Raw genomic sequence first — 20,721 nt, 5'->3', positions numbered from 1 at the left:
TATTAATGAATTATCTTGTATCATATATTATATTAGCATGCATATCATATTCATATCCGAATTTAGCATATATGGATATGAATTTTCTTTAACGAGGCATATCTATATCTTTACCCGTGATTGGTAAGCATATATGAATATAATAAGTATCATATCCGAGTACCATCCGGACCATATGCACCCCTACCACTACCTGTTCCGGTATGAAGAGCAAAGTCCAAATACAGTACATAGTGTTCAAGCTTGCTTGCTAACTTATTCAAGATCAAATGAGACAGCTCGATGATCTTCTGTTCCCTTAAATTTTTCTTATTTACATTTTGATCAAATATTTCAACAGGTTTCTTTAAAGACCATTCATGTATACAAATTATTACAGAATATGAGAAGGAAAAAAAACAAAGAACTGGAAGCTGCTCAATATCAACTTGCTCAGATGCAGCCTGCAGAGATTACTCCATAGAAATTATAAGAAGCAATAACAGACAGGATTGGAAGATAACCTTAAATTGCCTATCAGGAGGAATAAATAATCTCAAAAACTGATTAAAAGAATAAATCGTACCGAATGCACTTGGAAATTTAATTACGACTGCAATGCCGAACATGGTTTAATGAATCATCGCAGGCAACTTGTCGTCCTCTTCAACAAATTACTGGACCTGGCCCATATTTCAGTTCAGGCAGCTGTTCAACTCTGATAGCACATATAACATACTTGGTTACAGCTTGCATGCAATAATGATTTCATAACTATACAGATGAAATACAACATAAAAAGATAATTCAGTAACATGCACATAAATTTATATGGTGTTACATCATTACCCAGCAGTAAGCAACCACTGAAAGATGCCATGGACTAGGAGTTGGTTATAGGCTACACAGTGACATGCTACTCAAGAAAGATTCTGGACACTCAATTGACCAGATTGCATCTCAACTTGATGTCAATGTTTCCTGGTGTTTGAAAATCAGTGGAAGTTTCGGGGAATTCTGCTGATTGTGTAATGATGATTGGGGAGTTTTCAGTTACTCTAGGACTGTCATTGACTTTGGCTCATATGACAGAATTTGTGAGCCTTATCAAAAGGGTAGAATAGTGACGGGACCCATGTGTCCAGTTTAGCTGAAGCAGGGTCCAGGAAAGTGCTTGAAACATGGGTCCAATAAGCTAGAACAGTCTCAGGGACAATATTGGCCTACCAAAAAAATTTTGAGAACATAAGATGACATTGGATTTAAAAGAAGCAATTTGGGTCAACTCTGAACCTTATATATTCTTATGTGTTATATATGACTTCAAATTTTGGAAGAAGCTGAAGGTGCCGGAGATGGTTTCTAGCATCTGATAGAGTTCTGAATGTTGTTTTACTTATATGCTGCTAAATTTGATCTTAACTCTTATTAAATAAGAGGCCTAAATCGTCTAAATCCAATCATGTGGTTACCAAGAGAATTATGTTGACTTGTTAAAAGGCCAGAAATAAGATGGAGATATACTGCATCATAAAAGTCAATACTTCCTTAATTAGACGGACACTCTCACTACCGGAGGCTCCTGCTTGTGCGAATGCAGCCACAAAGAGTGCATCAGGAGCATCAGGCGTGACTCAAAATGATCTCATTGGAGAGTTTCAACATCATGAGACATCCAAGGGTATGTAGAATGCATCACAATTCACAAGTCAACGAATCTTTAGTTATCCTAATGCTTTAGCATGAGTATGTAGCTCTACTTCTTGCTAGTGCTATCCACTTGTGGGTTATTGTAAAACCCCATAATACTGAATGTTGTGAGATATAATAATAAACATGTTATATTGGGATAAATAACGTTTATTGATATTTGAGTATGTTAGGAATTGATTTGAGATCAATCCAATACATATATATGAATATATGAGTGCAAATGCACAAAACATGCACGAGAAAAAAATCTAGGAAAAATGACCAGTTAAGAGTTTATAGATTTTACACAACGATGCACTTAGAATCTGGGAAAACTCAAAATACCAAAGTTGTAGGTCTTTTCAAGGGCTTTCCAACAAATCTTATATCACCTCATTCCGAGATCGGACGCGAAAGTTATTGCCAAAATACCGAAAGTTATTTTCCTAGTCAGACTAGGTTTCCTGGTTCGAGTTAAACGGGTTTATTTCGGGTTTGCATATATATATACTTATGTTTTCACGAAAATTATCACCCTTATATCAGAGTTTCAAACCCTAGCAGTCCCTATTCCTCTCTCTAAAGCCCTAACCCTAAAATTGATAATTTTGAGAGCTTTGTGAAGCAAATATCAACACAAAGGACGAGATCATCAACGTGTAGCAAGGAGAAAACGGGTTGTTTGCACTTCTAATTGCTTGCTGTTTATCTCAGAGGATTAGAACGACATTTGAGGCAAGATTATCTTCATCCCAACCTATCCCTATAGTTAAATATCTAGTGTAGATGATTAATATGATATTGAATATGTGTTTTCATGCTTTAATCTTAACCTGAGATGTTAAAAGTCAGATTTTTTTTTTTTGATAGTAAACCATAAAATAAATGCTAGATGAATAATCTTTTCTTGCTGTTTATGATAGTATCATGATCATGATCATTAGTGTTTTTCATAATTTTATTCATATATGAGAAATTTAAGTGATGTACTATATATATGTTTTTCTGCAGAAAACTGCAGCACTTATATAATATTTAATTGAGTGTTTAAGATAGCAAACAAAGTCCAAATTTAACCAAACCAGTTTTATATGAAAGCTATATGTATCTAGTTTCTAAAACAGAAAACCATTCTTAAAAAGAGTTTGTATAGAGAAAGATATGTTATGTTTACTAACATGTCCTGCAGAAAAACGGCTGCACATATATAATGTTTAACTGGAGATTTGGGATAACAAATAAACTCCAAACTGAACCAAACTTATGTCATTTGAAAGATGTGTGAATCTAGTTTTTAAAACAGAAAACCATTTGTAAAAATAATTTTCCTAGAGAAAGATATGATTGTTTTACTAACAGATGTCACGTCTGTTTTTCCTGCTCGTTTTGTGGAGCTGTGTTGCGCCGTTTTGAGGTGCGTTCGCGGAGTTTTGAGCCGCTTGATGTTATATGTATAGTCATGAATATATTATGTTATACATTTAAGAATTCCAAGGGGATTATGATGAATTTTGATTTGATCATATTTGGATTAGATATAATTCATATACATGTTGGATGTCGTTGATGAGCACAGCTTAGTACTATATGGGATAGTACGTCGACACACCGGATATATATAGTTTATACATGAGATGGATATTGTTGATGAGCTCAGTTCAGTACTACATGAGGTAGTGCGTCGATATTCCACATGTACAGGCCATTGAATCGGATTTTAGAAGGCTTGATCTAGCCGCCCGTCCCGCACTAGGGTGCGATGAGGCTCGTGAGCCGTATTTCTAGGATGCCTATTTGGTAGTCCGTCCCGCACTCATGTTATGCACTGAGATCGCGATGAGACTAATGAGCCGTGTACACAGTTCAGGATACCTATAGGGTAGTCTGTTGTACTGAAACAATTACTTGATAACCTAAGTATGACAGATGCCGATTATGAATACGATCTATTATTGAACTATATAACTGAGATACGTTACTTTTGAAAGTATACAAAATTATGTATTGGTATTTTTATTCTATCTCTCCAGTGATTATGGAAGATATTATAAATACGATGTGTTGATATCTTATTTCTTTTACCGTCCTTTTTACTTCTTAGTTGGGATCAATGATTAGAGATTCACAATTTGAGACTTATGGTATATACATGAGGGTTTTCTTGTTTGGATTATTTCGCTCGACGTACCAGTCTCGTGTTATGAATTTCTAATTATTGGTTTTATTAGATTGTCTTTTCTTAGCTCGGTATTAATGTTTAGATATCTACAATTTGAGGCTTATGATATATACATGAGGGTTTTCTTATTTGGATTATTTCGCTCGACGTACTACGTCTCGTGTTGTAGGTTTCTAAATGTTAATCCTACTTAGATACGGGGAAAATAAATTTAGGTAGACTATGCTTAATAGATAGAGCTTTCACTCCATCTAGTAGCCCTTTCACTGGGGGCGGATGGAGGTAATCTTGCTGTAGCGCTCTGACGCTCTTGTTGTTTCTTTTTCTTTTAAAAATACTCTTTCAGGTAGCTCGGAGTTCCGGAGAGCCGCAGGGTGACGGAGTTCTGACATAGTCGTCGTCGCGTATTTTTTACTTGTAAAGACTCCACTGTATTTTTGAGTTTTATCCAGACATTAGAGTTTCATATTCATATTGTAAAGACAGTGTGCCTTAGTACGATTCTTAGTTGATTCATGTTGAGACATTTTTATTATTCAGATATCAGATGTATTATAGTTAAGACATGATTCTTTTCATTAATGAGATATCTCTTCTATATCATGTCTATTACATTTATTCCCTTTATTTTACCTGTTTGTACCTGCACTTCTATTTGGTTCTACTAGAAGATATTACTGTGATTGGTGAAACATGTTTATGCACAGTGTGGGTGCATGGCAGGTTTGACATCTCTGGTTTCACCTTGGACTGCAGCCTTGTGTGAATCCAGGGGCGTCACAGTTATTACCTCAAAGTCGTATAGATCATGTAACATTGGTTAAAGATGGATTCGTAGAGTACCATCTTGTTTAAAGCGCAATGTCATCAGCATCACAATTACAATTACAATTAGCAACTTGATTTTAGAGATAGGGAGACTTCACCCCTCGTGTCATGCAAGTATGGTACACATCCTAAGAATATTAAGGAACAGTGTTTTAAAAATCGACTGATTTTATCAATTTATCATCGATATATCAAGTTTGGGCTATGGCCGATACAATTTATGCAAAAAAATTATCATATATCATTTTTTACCAATTTCTCCGGATATATCGATGTAAATCCAATGAACCATTCAATTACTTGTGGACTAAACATCACCCAATTTTCTAAAATATACATTCTAAGTGAACATGTTTGGGTTTGGAAACAAAAACATTCTTTTTCACATACTCGACCAGCATCCGATATACAAAAACAATGCTATCCTATTCTACTCCACATCCGCTCATCAGGTAACTCTAATTCTCTTCGCCTCCAATTCTCTCCCCCAAATAGCTCGCAAATTTCACTCAAAGAATTTTGTCGACAGCCTCTCTTGAAGACCCTCTATCTAAGCTCAATGACCCTCCCGAAGCTCCTCAATTCTCAAGCAAAGACCCTCGATCGTCGAAGACCCTAAACATGTGTTATTTACATTTTGGTATGTTTATATTTCATTAAATATACTTGTATTACATTTTAGGATATTATATTATACTATCCGATATAACACTTTGATTTTTACTACTTATTCCTGATATATCTCCGATAACCACAATCCGATATGAATTTTGGTTGTTTGATGTATTTCTGATAATTGATATTAAAACCCTACTGAGGAATCATCTTTTTGTTTCTATCCTTATGCATCTTCGTTTTAGCATTGAATTAACTAAGAATAATGTTATGTTAATATAAGTTTTGAACTAGGTTTTTTCTTTTTCTTTTTTCTTTTTCTTTTTGTTGTTTTTTTCGCTTAAACAACTAGTATTTCTAGATGCTAATAGCAAGGTATTTGTCTTTTACAAATTCTGCAAATTATGTGAATGATTCTAAGAGCATGTTTAGGAACTTTGGACTATAATCCGCTAAGATTATAATCCCAGTGGATTATAAGATTATAATCTCGTGTGTTTGGTAAATTTAACAGATTATAATCCATTTTTAATAGTACAGTGTTTAGCAAATGGGTGGATTATAATCTATCAATGTCGTCAAACTGACCAAAAAGGACATTGGGTTGTTGGTAAATTATAAAATGAGGCCTTGAATTTTGTGAAATCATTAGGGTTATAATTGTCTTTTACTTGGTCACATCTCATGGTTTAAACTCCACCAAAAAGTAAGCCAAAATAAGTCACTTGTCAAACATCTCAAAGTGGCTTATAAGCCACTTTGACCATTTGCCAAACATGTTCTAAGATATAGCATGCTATAAAAAGAACATAAGGCAAGCTCGACTAATTCAATTAGCTCGAGGTGATCTTCTAGGTTTCTGAGCAAACTAATATTCCAAGGAATATTTCAGTTTCTTGTACAAATACATGGATTTGTAAATATATTGAAAACACAAAAATCCGAACATAATTTATAATTATAAACTCAAACTAATATATCCATTTAAGAACTTGAAAATATGTTACCAATATGAGTATAGAGAAAGAAAGACGAGGAGACGCGATGTTTAGATGATTGTGTACCTTTGCCTAACTTTGAGAATTCCTGTTCCCAGCTGCATTGGTATGCCCATTATGATACATTCAGATACTCCTTCAATTTGGTCATCCCTGTGATTAAATGATGCATTGAACAGGTGCTCTGAGGTTTTTTCAAATGATGCCAACATCAAAACACTGTCTTTCATCTTCGTCATGCCAAATCTCGTGATCCCGAGCACTTCACCCTGATGAAAACAGTCACAACAAGAAACAAACATGAAACCTAAACAATTGAGCTTAAATAACAATTACTTACAATGTAGAATTTATAAATGAACATATACAGATATGATAATGATGTTTACTTTATAAGTCATCACATCAGCGAGCAGCATCATGTGACGAGCATCAATGCTCATTCCATGACTTTTCATAGTATCTTGTATTTCGCTTATGATACTTTGTCTTGCAGCTTCGATGCCCAGCGTCTGCCAAATTTCCATGATATGATTACTCTTTGTTTTACTTGCATCAACACCAGGAGTGCCCATAACTGCTAAAAGGTTCGTACTGCAAAATTAAATCCACAGCTTCACCTTTTTCATTTCATTTAAAAACATAATTATTCAAACAAATGCAAGTAGAAAGCTCATTATGGTCATTTGCTCCAGGGTTTCCTTCAACATATGTAGTTTTCTAATTTCATAGCTTAGGACATGATAAGAAAAATAAATGAAAACCAACAAAATAACTACAACAGAAAACGTGTATTGGGTCAAATGCTACCTATTCATCATTACACAGGAACTCCTGAAAAAAAAAATCATATTCTTTCTGATTTCTGGAAGAATGGAAATAAAAATGCATTTGTCTGCATGAAAACTAACCCTTCAACCAGTAGATTATATTTTCCTCTTTGACAATTAATAACAGCACGATCCACCGTTGAGATGCCCTGCGAATCAAATTTATGATATGAAGACAAATAATTAGAAAAATATAAATGGTTAACTCTAACCCACAAACGACCTAATACTTGAAATTTCAACATTTCGAGTCTATCTATAATTTCACACCTTCACGATGACCTTTGGAAGGATGGACGTCAAAGAGTGCAGTTCAGAATTTAATCTACTTCCATCTTTGTTATCTCCTTTAGCATTTCGCCCACGAGGGAAAATTCTCAAATTACCTTTGCCATGGAATGTAATATCCTGCAAGAATATTAAACATCACAAATACCATTAAGGGCAATATAGGAGACGACTATGATGAACTATCCTCACCTCTGCTTTTAATTTAAGATTTCGATGATTCACAATTGAATTCTTAATGGAATCAAGAGAATCTTCCATATGCAATGTTTTAATTCGCTCCTTATCAAGTACAATAGAGATATATGGATGATTAGATTTGAGTACAGTCTTCACAGCTTCCGCCACCTGCACAACAGAGAGGTAAGGCCCATGTGGATCCGGAAAAGGCCCAAAAAGAATTCTACATGTGAAACTTTACAATTAGCAAAACTTCAGGGGACTTCTTGAATAGTTTACAAGACGAGTAAGCTGAAAGACAGGTAGAAACAAACATGCTGCATTCTTGAAACATTCTTAGGATTTTCCTCACAGTGCAACTTTTACTTGTGAAAAAACTTGTAGCTAATTTGGAGATGCAAAAGACATGACTATGCACATAGGTTTCATCCAGCTCTAACTGGTGACGCACCAACTGCGTCTGATATTGAGTTGGAAATTTCTGAATTGTGTGCATGCTAGTAGAAATAATCTATTAATTTCAGAATCATGAAGCTAAACCAGAGTTCATCAATAAGTACTACCTGCAGAGAATCTATTTTTGATTATTTTCTCCAAAAATACTTTGATTTAATCTTTGCTGAAAGTAACAGGTTATATAGGTAATGTATCGGACAAGAAAAAATCTCTGTCCAACAGATCATAAACACATGCATAAATTGGACAATTATTTCCCCAAATCGATCCTTGGGTGAGATTTTATGTTAAATGCATAAGGTCAGTCGCTGCTTAACGGGACTAAAAACCCCAAATAACAACATTGGACCTCCACCTAACTCAAGCACTTATTTGTGTCCCTTACTTTAAAAATAAGAACTACGTGTCCTTGAGATAAACAACAGATAAAAAGAATAAAAAATTACATCGCTCCACATACACAGTGTCCTCCATGTAACTGTAAAAACTACAAATGTAGACCAATGCATATCTTGAAAGAAGCAACATACCTCACCAAGGAGAGTTCTCTCAATTTCACTCTTCACTAAACGAGCAGATTCCTCTTTGTCATCACAAAAAAGTGTAGCAGTAATTATTGGTGTGCTAATATTTTTTGCTGCATTTATAATTTCCTTAATGCGAGGAACCCCAAGAGTAACATCTAATTTCCAGTTAAGAAAACGATTTTGATTTATTCAATGCATCTCAGTACTAAAATTACAAACCAGAGAAAGGAAAGAAACCTATCTTATAAGGACCATGAAAATGAAAAGGATTAACAAGTTTGCGAACATTTTTGTTATTAGGAAGAAAAAGAATAATCACCCAAATATATGGATTCTTCAGATTGAACATCTGGAAATTAGAATTGTCTGAGATCTAATAATAAATACAGAGAACAGATTAAAAAACACCCTACCTTTCATAGGGATAATGATAATTGGCCTTAGAAACTCTATCTAAACTACATAATTCTAAAGAGAAATGAGTAACGAGGTATGACTCGGGTAAGAATGCATGAATACGTGTGACTACGAGTGACCCTCAATGTGCAGTTATACTCTCTAAAGCTCATGACATCGGACAAATATATACTTCAATGTGCTAGAATGCATATGTTTTCTAATTTCATGTGATGCTCATTTCACGCAAGAAAAAAACAAATACACAGCAAACTAAGTTACATTCTGTCCAACTGTTTGCGAACTGTGCTATCAAACAGTATAATAGTCACCAACTATCTAAAGATCACATATATCGAAAATCGAGATTATGGCAATCTTAAAATAAAGTGATTTGGGGTTTAACAAATTTCAGTCCATTAATGATACACTAAATTGGATAAGTATTTTCTTTTGTCCAAATTCCTCTGTTGCTGCAACGCACATGTTTCTTATTCCCAATAGACAATAAGTACGACAAAACACCAAAGCATAGAAAGAGGGGGGAAATGCAATTTTACATGGAAGTCGCAATTTTAAATTCAATCTTTCTTTCTGATGTGGCAGTACAAAAATGATAATAGCACAAAACAAGAACTAAAAGAGTTTTTTGTCAATATAAATCTCTGTTTTATTATTAGTTTATAAAATAGGATCCATGGTGTACAAGTATCAAACTATGCGCTTATATCATGAAGCATGTTATATCAAGCACACATAAAACACAAATATTGGACGCGATAGCGCTCTTTTCTTTGTACTTTTTGACTTCGTCTTGTGTTAAGATGTCACATTTTGAGCCACATCTGTGTCAGTGTGACTAGCCCTGCTACATAACCATAAAATGGTAGGGATGAGTGTTGTGCACCAGTCAGGGTTTTAAATGTCGGATGTTGGGTTCATGTCGGATGGCTAAAATCCATGTCGGATAGCGGAAATCGAGGATATATCGGGGGACATTGACTAAATATCAGATTGCCATATCGGGTAGTGCGCATATGTATAATATCATGTTCTAAATATAATCTAAGCATTCATAAATTCAATATAAGTATACTTTATATAAATTCTATAGACTAAACATATAAAAAAGTAAATAATATATGGATTTGGGTTCATAAATTCTTTCTATCGGGTTCATAAGAAACCCTTAAACATGAGAACGGGTCAAACGGGTTTGGGTATTTATCACTAAACCCAAACCTAATAACAAAAAACAGATCTTAAAAAAATTACCATATCGGTCGATTTTTCAAAGCTAAAAAATAGGCCGATATGCCCGATATGACTTTGATATTTCCGATTTGGCCTTGAAAACCGACATCCGAGTTGAAAACGTCCATGTCGTGTCGGTTAAGCCCTCAAACCGATATGTCGGCCGACATGTCGGACATGTCGGCCGATATTTAAAACCTTGGCACCAGTATAGCTTTTTTTAGTGTTCTCGAACATCATTTTATTAGTCTACATGAGGACCTTAATTAAACTTATGGATCTTGTCAGGATGATGTGAAAAGGAAATGATTAACTTCGCATAAATTAGATTTTCAACACATTCTACGAAAAACATATCACTAGATAAATGAAGAGGAATACAAAGGAGGAAAAAGAACAGCACACAAGGATATGCTTCATAAAGTTGCATTTATGACTAAATAAATTATGAAAAGAACATGCAACTCTGGTCATATGAATCATCATAGGATACTCATGCTTGCGACTCCAGCAAAGTGAAATGTTTTCAGTGTCATCTGTGTCCCTGGTTCTCCTATACTTTGAGCACCAATGGCTCCAATTGCTGCACCTGCTTCAAGCTTCTTTTTATGATAACGAGATATGCATGTCTCCATGAATACCTGATAGCCAATTCATTTGCTGAACTCAATGCAGAAGTTGGACTAAAATAATCAACAAAAAGAAGAACAGACCAGAAGATGGATGATATGTAATGAATATCAGAAACTGGTTTTTTGTGGACAAGCTCCACAAAATCAATTATCAGGTTATCCTTCGGCAGATTAGCATGTAGCCAATGACAGAGAGATTTTAAATGCTAACCTTCAGTTGTTGAGCAGAAATTCCAGATATATTGGCAGCAACGTTTTCCAATACACTAGAAGTTTCCTTATGATCTTCTTGAAGTTGAAGCCGTATTCTTGTCTTCCTCAATTCAGCAACATGCTTATGGAGAAAATCCAATAACAAATTCTTGAAAGCAGAAGAACAACCACCCTCAGGGGTCATATCATACTTTGATAGCCTTTCATTTATAAGGCAAATGATCTCTGAAGGTGATAAAGAGTCTTGTGGTCTACAAGGGCATGTTGCCTGCAAGATGGGAAGTTCATCACCTCTAAAACATAAAGCTCTTTCTAACACCTCAGTATCACTATAGAAAACTGACCATGACTTTCTTGTATAGTTGATCCAAATTTAAGGGAGTGCCATTTTCCCCTTCCATCTTTGCTGGATCCATGCCATCATCCCCATAAATAAACTGAACTACTCCTCCATTAGAACTGCGCACTGTCTGATCATAATAAAGTGAGAGATCTTCCAATGATTTCATCAGTCTACGGGACATGTATCCTGTTTCTGCAGTTTTCACCTGTTTAAATTAACATGTGTGCATTATTTGGAGATATAGGAAATTGGCATTTCCATCAATGTAGAAATTATAAAATTAATGGGGATAAAACTTCATGTTTATAAGCAAAAAAAACCCATGCTATAACTATGGACAATCATCCTAAGGTGTGTAGTACAATAGTACTATGAAGGAACTAACAAAAATAGAAAAGTTTACATCCCTGTGAAATGGGCAAGAGAACAAACTTAACTTTGTCTGAGGATCTTGACTGCCCCATTATCAAATAAAATAGAATCCCTCAATTTACACGTCTAAATTAACCTGAAACTTGTGATTCACTGGTGCAAAATATTCCTTCATCCCAAACTTCTGAAATTAGATACGCTTCCAGGTTACTAGTACACTGGTGCTAAAAAAATAACCCAGAAATTTGAGAAACATAGAGCTACAGATCCGAGTGAATCCTGCTAGATGTATTGAGAGGATTGGTTCATTTAACTTCAATTTTTTTCTGTATGGGCATGAATTTAGAACCTCGTGTTTATATTTTTTTATCAAGTAGTAAATCCAACCAAATTGATAAAATCAAGAAGTTTGAGTTCAAAGGTTTAAGAATAAATTTGAAGAAGAAATCCTTGAATTGCATTTCATCTTGTGTTGGAAATCGATTTAAGATTAACAAAATAATGATAACTCCCGACTGCGTAATTAAAAATCTATGAATTTTCTGTTAGAAGTAGTTAAAGACACATACATAGATCTACTTACAAAAGTCAGTGGACTATAGGATCATGAATGGATTTTTGTGCTAGTAGAAAAATAGGAAACAATCGACTCGAGTTCCTTGAAATAAGTAGAAAAAATAGGAAACTAATGGTGACCTTCGAATGTTTGATAAAGTTCCTTGAGTTAGATGAATTCTAGTGAAAAGAAGAAAATAATCAGAAAAGAAAGTTGCTAAGCTCCTACAGTAACCATAAACTGTTTTAGTAACCAAGGGAAAAGTAGCAGTTGTTATCAGAATGGTAATCCAATTTATTACATGTTTATAACAGATAAATCTATTGGTTGCTTACCCTTTAGTTCGAAGCTCTGTTGCAGCACATGAATGCATATATACTGCTTCTATCTCACAAATCATTCTAGCCTAATTCGGGCAATTCTTTTATAAGGAATAGACCAGGGCATTACTGACATCATGTAAAACGAGAATCAAAGGTTCACAAATTTAGTATTTTTGCATAAAAGAAAGGAACACATTAAGCATGTTCCTTAACAGAACCCTGAGATCTTTTTTGTTATTTAGGTATATGTAGCATTATCATATCCTACCTTATAGATGATAGCGATGGATTCATATAGCCAATGACAATTTTATGTCGGTTCCTCAAGCATATTCACAATTTGGAATATACATTATTTCAGACGCTACATAAGCACATCAGGAACACTTCTGAAGTCCCAAACTCTGTCAATTGCCAAAAGAAAGTATGTTCTCATAAAACTAATTTTTAATCAACATCACCAGGGGCAAGGAGTACTGGTTCTCAAATGTTAATATTGAATTTTCCTATGCAAATCATATTTGAGTAATGTGTGCCCAATCATCATGCATTAGCATATTAAAGCATTATATCATGAAAGCATTAAAAATGAAAACATTTGTCAAATAGAAGTATGACTACAAAAAGATACAAAGATGGTTCATACCGCAGTATCAACAAGGCCTTCCCGTCCTCCCATTGTATGAAAAAAGAATTCAGTTGCCGTCAACCCAGTGTAAAATGAATTAGCTACAAACCCTTTAGCCTGAAAGGAGATATCCACATTATGATTCTAGAATACAATCTTCAAAAGGAGCGTAAAGATGGATAAAAATAGGGGGGAAATTTGATAACAACAGAATATAAGAATATGACCTAAACTCGAACTGGTTAATCTCATAATACATCAAAAAAGCAGATCATATAAAAAAGAAACAAGGCATTGAAGAAAAAGAAATAGATGCAGATTCTTAGTCATTATCAGCCAATTCTTCCTTCAGATATTCAATTTAAAGTCTTTTAAATCAAAGGTGCAGACCTAGTCAACTAATCAGCAGTATCAAAGCAATATGAGTCTTGGAAATCAAAAATGTGAACAAAAATACAATATTTGTTAGTAGATGAAAGGAACAACTTTCTCCTGAGATCACAACTAACTCCCCAAAGTTTGTGGGGGATAACCTAAAGTTTGTGGGGGATACCCCAAAGTTCGTGGGGAACCCCAAAGTTTTGGGAGGATTTGTGAAATATACCCTATAATTGATTTATCAGGCTTAACCCCACGCCTTGAAATTTACACCTCGCTTCATAAAAGGGTCCAACATTTCTCCTCACGCGTCCACTTCTGTGAACATTGCCTAATACTGCTAATGTACTGCACCTGGTTTTGCCAATCATAATAGTTTGCGACTGGCAAATGATTGCAAGCTTCACAGCACACTAGGCCCATGCAGACATGCATCTTCATATACCATAGTTCAGAGCACGGCTTGGAATAATCCACAAGATATGTTATTGTTCATATTTGAAGGCAAATCAAATTTATGATGCATTATACTTATCTAACAAACACATAGACCTAGAAACGTGTTCCAAGATAACATTGATTTCTCTCACTAACAACTGACTACAACATGCGTCAAACAGAAACACAAATAGACCAAGAAACGTGTTCCAGTTATTTTTCAATCAGAACAAGCGGGAAAAAGTTTCCAATTAAAACATATAATGTTAGTCGTGTAATGCTTTAAAAAAAAGGGCCTATAGAGTATTAAAAACTAGATTCTGCAATCAAATTTGTGAAGAATAAAAAAACATTAAAATTAATAGGGTTATCGTGTTAAAACAGATAAATCTTACAGCAGGCGTCTTTGACTTAATTGGAAAGTGAGGAAGTGTGCGATCTATAAATCCATTTGGGGCACGACGGCCGCCAACAGATTGCTGGCCTACACAAGCAATCATTTGGCTGATGTTGATTGCAGACCCCTTGGATCCACACTGTGACATAATTAAAGGACTGTTCCTCCAGTGGAGTTCCTTCATACAAACCTGAAATACAAAAGAAAAGAAATATGTTCAAAAATCAATAATTTAACTAAGAAACAATAAATAACCCTATAGAACACCATTTGTCACTTCGTAGATGTAAAAAAAACTAATAACAAATTTGTCAGGTAATTTACAAATGGAACATAACAAGGTTAGCAACTAGCATATAAAACAAAAAAAAATTGCAAACAGATAAATGTCCTTTAAGGTATGTCTGAATCAAATAGTAAGATTTCAGACAGAATAATCACTGTGCACGAAAACCTGATGCATTGTACCACTATGATGTAATTGTCAAAAACAAGCAAATCATGTATGCATTACATAACGAAATAATATATCATAAACTAGTGTTCGAGAAATTAAGGGGAGATGACAATGCAATCAGAGATCCTTACATCTCCAGCTGTTTTTCTAATTTCATTCAGCACTTCAGTTATTTCAACTTCTAACGTTTCAGCTGCATTGGCGCCAGGCCTCAGTTTAAGTTTTCTGTTCTCATATAACTCTATAAACGAAATGCATCTTCCATAACCATCATCAATTGTCATTTTTTTCTGCTGGTTAAGGCGTTCTCCGGGTTGAACATCATCAATGCCAATAGAAAACCCATGATTTCCAATCCACCGGGCACTGCAGACACATGGGAAAGTTTCACTCAAGCAGAAAATGTAAAAACATGTAGAAGTTTATCAAATATATTTCTGTGAAATTTATTCTTTCTGAAATAAATTGAGATTTACCACTCAAATGATAAAAGTCACTTGCACCAATTTGGAAGTCTGAAGCTTCCATATATATCTTTGAGGCCACAAAATCAACCTCACGAATTACAAGCCAAGACAAAAGCTAATTGACAATCTTAGTAGTCAAAGATAGATACTAAGAGTGTATGAGGGTAGTATACATGTAATATTTTCTTGATTGGCCAAATACCACCCACTAGGTAATTAGCATCCAAGTCCCAGCAAAATTCAGCCATGTGTAGTATACTCGAGAAGACAAAAGGAAAGCATTTAAGCTTTAAAACTACTAGGATGAACAATCAATTACCTGCTGATCATAAATGCATAAGTATCCCTATGATGAAACATCACAAACTCAAATTAGAAGGAGAAAACAACCTGTGGTACCCCTATACCATAGCTGCATGGAACCAATATTGTTCTGGTTTGCAGGACGGGCACTGAAGCATGGCATGACACTCACTAGGAATCAGGTATAGGTATGAGGAGGAAAGGCTTATATGGTGCGTCAGGGAACGTGGTACGCCTAAGGTTTGGTTCTTAAAATCAGGAATCAGAGGTTTTCCAAGAGTCAAATTTAAGAGAGATGCTAGTTGATATTAGTAATGGTAAGAGAACCTTGGGAATCATGTTGCAATTAAGGCGTGCATACTTTAATTGCTTAATTTATCATGTTTTTTGTTGTTTATTCTTTTATAAATGACAATTTTTTTAAAAAAAATTAACTGGTTTGAAATCTAAATCCGGTTGCTGGAGATGGTGAATCGGGTCATGTTCCACACAAATCCAGGATGATTGAACCTAGGTCGCAGTTCACTGTAGCGTCCCACGTTCCCGACTTATATGCCCTATACTAAAGAGGTCCTTGCTGAGAACAAACCTCTATTTAATGATTTACGCATCTTAACTTTGCCGCAGACGCAACCTTTCAGCTAGTGATGTAGATAAATACAAACAATCCAATGAAAATCTAGCATGATTAGGTATATCACGAAGGACATTCCATATTGTTGTAAAACATGGATATGAATATAGATAATAGTAAAATATATGAGATGATATAGATATATTATCAGCCGAATACGTATTGGAGTATGCAAGTACACGACTATTAATGGCGTGCACACTGCCGCCCCAGGCCACCCTTAAACTAGTGATGTGACTAAATAAAATAAATCCAATGCAAATCTAGTATTATCCATTTAAAGTACATGGATATAATAAGAGATAATAGTAAACTATCTGAGACATTAAAATAGATAAATTAACAACCTACAAATATTGGAGTATCTAGGGACATGACCGGTTCATATGTAGTATTGGAATTTTTATAGTCCTTTTCAATGTAAGTGGGGATTTGGATCCTCTTGACTGCAGTTAGGCATGATTTTAAATATCCCCGACATGGCCCGATATGTTGCCCGATATATCCTTATATAGGGCTTGTCGTAACCAATATAGTGTCTAAATATTCTTTACTGCTTTTTTGTCTATTCTGGGCAATATATCCCTGATATAGACAATACATCAGCTAACGTGTTAGCCGATATATTATTTTATATAGCTTGTCGCAAAACAATATACCGTGTTTGCCAATTTTTCAAGTGAGATATCATGATTTTCCTATTATATCAAATGACATTTTGACCTAAAAAACGTCAGACAAAATGTTGCATCGTTGATTTGTACTTTTATTTGTTTTACAAGGTTGCTTAGTGATCCTAAACATGTTATTTATATTCTGTATGCTTAGATTGCATTAAGTATATTGAGATTACATTTTAGACATTATACTATATATGCAAACATCTATTATGACAATCCGATATTTATTGCATATCCCCGATATTCCCCTGATAACCGCAATCTAATACGAATTTTGATCATTCAATATTTTCCTGATATCTAATATTTCAAACCTTGCAGTTAGGTGGTTAGGCAGCGGAGAGTTCACTTCCTCAACTATAGTTGTCTATCGTCTAATGAACAATTATCATGTGTCTAGATAGAAAAGTGAATGAGTACAACAATATGTGATGGTAATTACGTTTCAAATGAAAGGGCATTTGTGATGTAAAAAGCGAACTTTCTAAAAGAGTAGAGGACTCAATTTCAAGAATGGAGGAAATTGACTTTGAAGATTAAATTTAATTTCTCTCTCCAATCATGTCAAATTTCTACGTAGCTAGTGGTCATATTCGAATTAGGTCGGAATCCTCTTTGTCAAAATATGCATATTAAGTTCACTATCAAATTTTACATATTTGTATTCTTTGCTAAAAAAACAACAAAAATAACTATAACCTACAGGTTCTACATAAGTGATTCATTACATTCCTAACCCCTAACAGAAGAACTCCCACATCCCTCATGATGTTCTAAGATCACATCGACTCAAAAGATTAGTCATTAAATCTTCGTAGTAAATGGCCAGCAGGAACTTCCTCACATGTAATGCAGAAAAATGAATACATTGAACACATATTTACATACGTAAATACATAAATACATACACACAGATCCGTACAAATAGGCTTGCCCGAGAGTACTAAAAGGGAATTTTGGGATAGATTAGATGAATTAGTACAATGAATCCCATTTAAAGAGAAATTACTTATAGGAGGGATCTTAATGGACATGTTGGTAAGGATAATAACGGATATGAGAGGATACATGTAGGTTTGGGGTATGACGATAAGAACGATATGGGTAAATCAATTCTAGAGTTTGCAATATCGTATGATTTGATAATAGCAAATACACAGAACGATATGGGTAAATCAATTCTAGAGTTTGCAATATCGTATGATTTGATAATAGCAAATACACTTTTTAGAAAAAGGGATGAACACTTTGCAATATCGTATGATTTGATAATAGCAAATACACTTTTTAGAAAAAGGGATGAACACTTAATAACCATTAAAAGTGGTTTTAATAATAGTCAAATAGACTTTTTCTTACTAGAATTGCGGATAGGTTAATATGCAATAATTGTAAGTTATACCAGGAAAGAGTTTTACACAACATAGATTAATGGTCTTAGACGTATCTATTAAAAATTGGAGTAGAAAAACTAACGTGAACAAAAGACTAAGAACTAAATGGTGAAATTTAAAAGGAGAGAATTTAATATATTTTAAAGATAAGATAATGAAAGAAAATATATGAAACATAGATAATGAGACTAATATTATGTGGAATAGCATGTCTTCTTGTATTAGGAAAGTGGCTAAAGATATACTAGGAGTATCTAAAGGTTGTAGATTAGATGGATAGGAGAGTTGGTGGTGGAATGAGTATGCAAAAAATTATTAGAGAGAAGAAATTTTAAATAAAGAGTGGCAAAAGTGAAGGAGTAGGGAAAACTTAGAAAAATAATAAGCTAGTAAGGAAGTAAAAAGAGCAGTTAGTGAGAATAAATAAAAGGCTTATAAAAAATTTTATAATGAGTTAGAATCTAAGGAGGGAGAGAAAGATATATATAAGCTTGCTAAGATTAGAAAAAGGAAGAGTAGAAATTTGGGTAATATAGGTGTATTAAACGTGTGGATCAAAGAGTTCTAGTGACCGACGGGGAAATAAAAGAGAGGTGGAGGGGTGACTTTTATCAATCATTTAATGATAACCAAATAAGTGAGCAAAATAGAAATTTTGACCATATAGTGAATGATAGAAACTATATATATTGTCATAAAATTAGGATTAGCGAGGTTAAAAATGATCTAAAAAAATAAAAAGTGATCGAGCCGTAGGACCGAACGATATCCCTATTGAAGTTTGGAAATATCTTGAAGATATAGGCTTAGGATGATTAACTAAACTATTTAATAAGATTATCGAGACGAAAAGAATGTCGGATGAGTGGAGGATTAGTATTTTGATACTAATATATAAGAAGAAATGGGATATACAAAGTTGTTCAAATTATCGAAGTATAAAACTCATGAGTCATACTATGAAACTTTGGGAGAGGGTAATTGAGAAAAAACTAAGAAAAGAGACATGTATATATGAAAATCAACTTGGTTTTATACCTGGGAGGTCAACTATGGAACCTATACATATATTGAGACGGTTGATGGAGAGAGAAAGAGAAAAGATCTACATATGGTTTGTATCGATCTATAAAAAGCTTATAATAGAGTACCTAGAGGGGTACTGTGGTGGGTGTTAGAAAAGAAACATGTATCTATTATACATATTGATGTGTTTAAATATATGTATGATAGAGTAACAACTAGAGTAAAAACTAATAAAAGAGAGACTAAACTATTTTCTATTATCATAGGCTAACACTAAGGGTCAGTTTTAAGTACTTTATCTCTTTGCATTAGTTATGGACCAACTTACTAAGCACATTCAGGATGAAACTTCATGATGTATGTTAATTGTTAATGATATAGTATTAGTTGATAAAACTAGAAAAGGCATTATTTTTAAAGTAGAAAGATGGAGACAAGCACTTGAGTCTAAAAGTTTTAGAATTAGTAGAACAAAAACAGAATATATGAAATGCAGTTTTAGTAAAAGTAGAAAAGTAAGAAAACCTATAGTACATATTGATAGCCAAGAAATACCTAAAACTAATCACTTTCACTATTTAGGATCTAACATTAGGTATGATGGTGTGATAGAGGACAATGTTGTGCATCGAATTAAATCGAGATGGTTGAAATGGAGGAGTGCTTTGGGAGTCTTATGTGTTCGTAGAATATCAATGAAATTAAAGGAAAAATTCTATAGGACGGTTATAAGACCAACTATATTTTATGGGTTAGAATGTTAGGCAATTAAAAAATATGTTCAAAAAAATAAGTGTAACAGAAATGAGAATGTTGTGATGGTCTTGTAAATATATACTAAAAGATAGAATAAGAAATGAGTGCATTCGTAGTAAATTAGAAGTTGTGCTCATTGAGGATAAAATGAGAGAGAATAGATTAAAATGGTTTGGTTATGTACAACAGAGACTCCTTAGTGCACCGATTAGGAAAATGATAATATTAGAGTTAATGGGGCTAGGAGATTTAGAGGTCGACTTAGAATGACTTGGTCAGAAATAATTAAGAAGGATATGATTAAGACTAACATAACGGAGGAAACGACCTGTAACACAATGGAATGAAAAAATAGGATTCATGTAGCTAACCCCAAACATTTGGGATAAAAGCTTGGTGGTTGTTAGTTGTACATAGATGCGTACAAATATAAACATATAATTGAGTAACAAAGACAATTGGTGCTCTTGGGTTTGTCAACATTATTTTTTCGAAAATACCC

The 20,721-nt window shown here is 34.1% G+C and overlaps 1 protein-coding gene across 2 annotated transcripts in view; it reads right to left on the bottom strand.

Moving 5' to 3' along the window:
- LOC109851258 (DNA-directed RNA polymerase III subunit 1) overlaps positions 234–20,721 on the bottom strand; it is a 55,102-nt gene continuing 34,614 nt past the window's right edge. Inside the window, exons 17-30 of one of the 2 annotated variants that reach the window (XR_002249739.1) lie at positions 15,091–15,325; positions 14,501–14,692; positions 13,308–13,406; positions 11,412–11,615; positions 11,066–11,335; positions 10,716–10,863; positions 8,576–8,727; positions 7,602–7,757; positions 7,392–7,529; positions 7,203–7,270; positions 6,681–6,885; positions 6,358–6,560; positions 566–697; positions 234–443 (exon numbers count right to left, since the gene is read on the bottom strand). Coding sequence is in view for 1 of the 2 variants with exons in the window: in XM_020421313.1 (XP_020276902.1) it covers positions 646–697; positions 6,358–6,560; positions 6,681–6,885; positions 7,203–7,270; positions 7,392–7,529; positions 7,602–7,757; positions 8,576–8,727; positions 10,716–10,863; positions 11,066–11,335; positions 11,412–11,615; positions 13,308–13,406; positions 14,501–14,692; positions 15,091–15,325 (2,122 nt within the window). In the remaining variant the exon portion in view is untranslated. Of the gene's footprint in view, positions 698–6,357; positions 6,561–6,680; positions 6,886–7,202; positions 7,271–7,391; positions 7,530–7,601; positions 7,758–8,575; positions 8,728–10,715; positions 10,864–11,065; positions 11,336–11,411; positions 11,616–13,307; positions 13,407–14,500; positions 14,693–15,090; positions 15,326–20,721 lie in introns of both variants that reach the window. The other variant, XM_020421313.1, reaches the window with a different exon arrangement.

The sequence above is a fragment of the Asparagus officinalis genome, chromosome 8, assembly GCF_001876935.1.
Source record: "Asparagus officinalis chromosome 8, Aspof.V1, whole genome shotgun sequence".
NCBI lineage: Eukaryota > Viridiplantae > Streptophyta > Magnoliopsida > Asparagales > Asparagaceae > Asparagus > Asparagus officinalis.
Note: the sequence above shows the minus strand (reverse complement) of the source record. Positions and strands in the feature narration are given on the sequence as shown.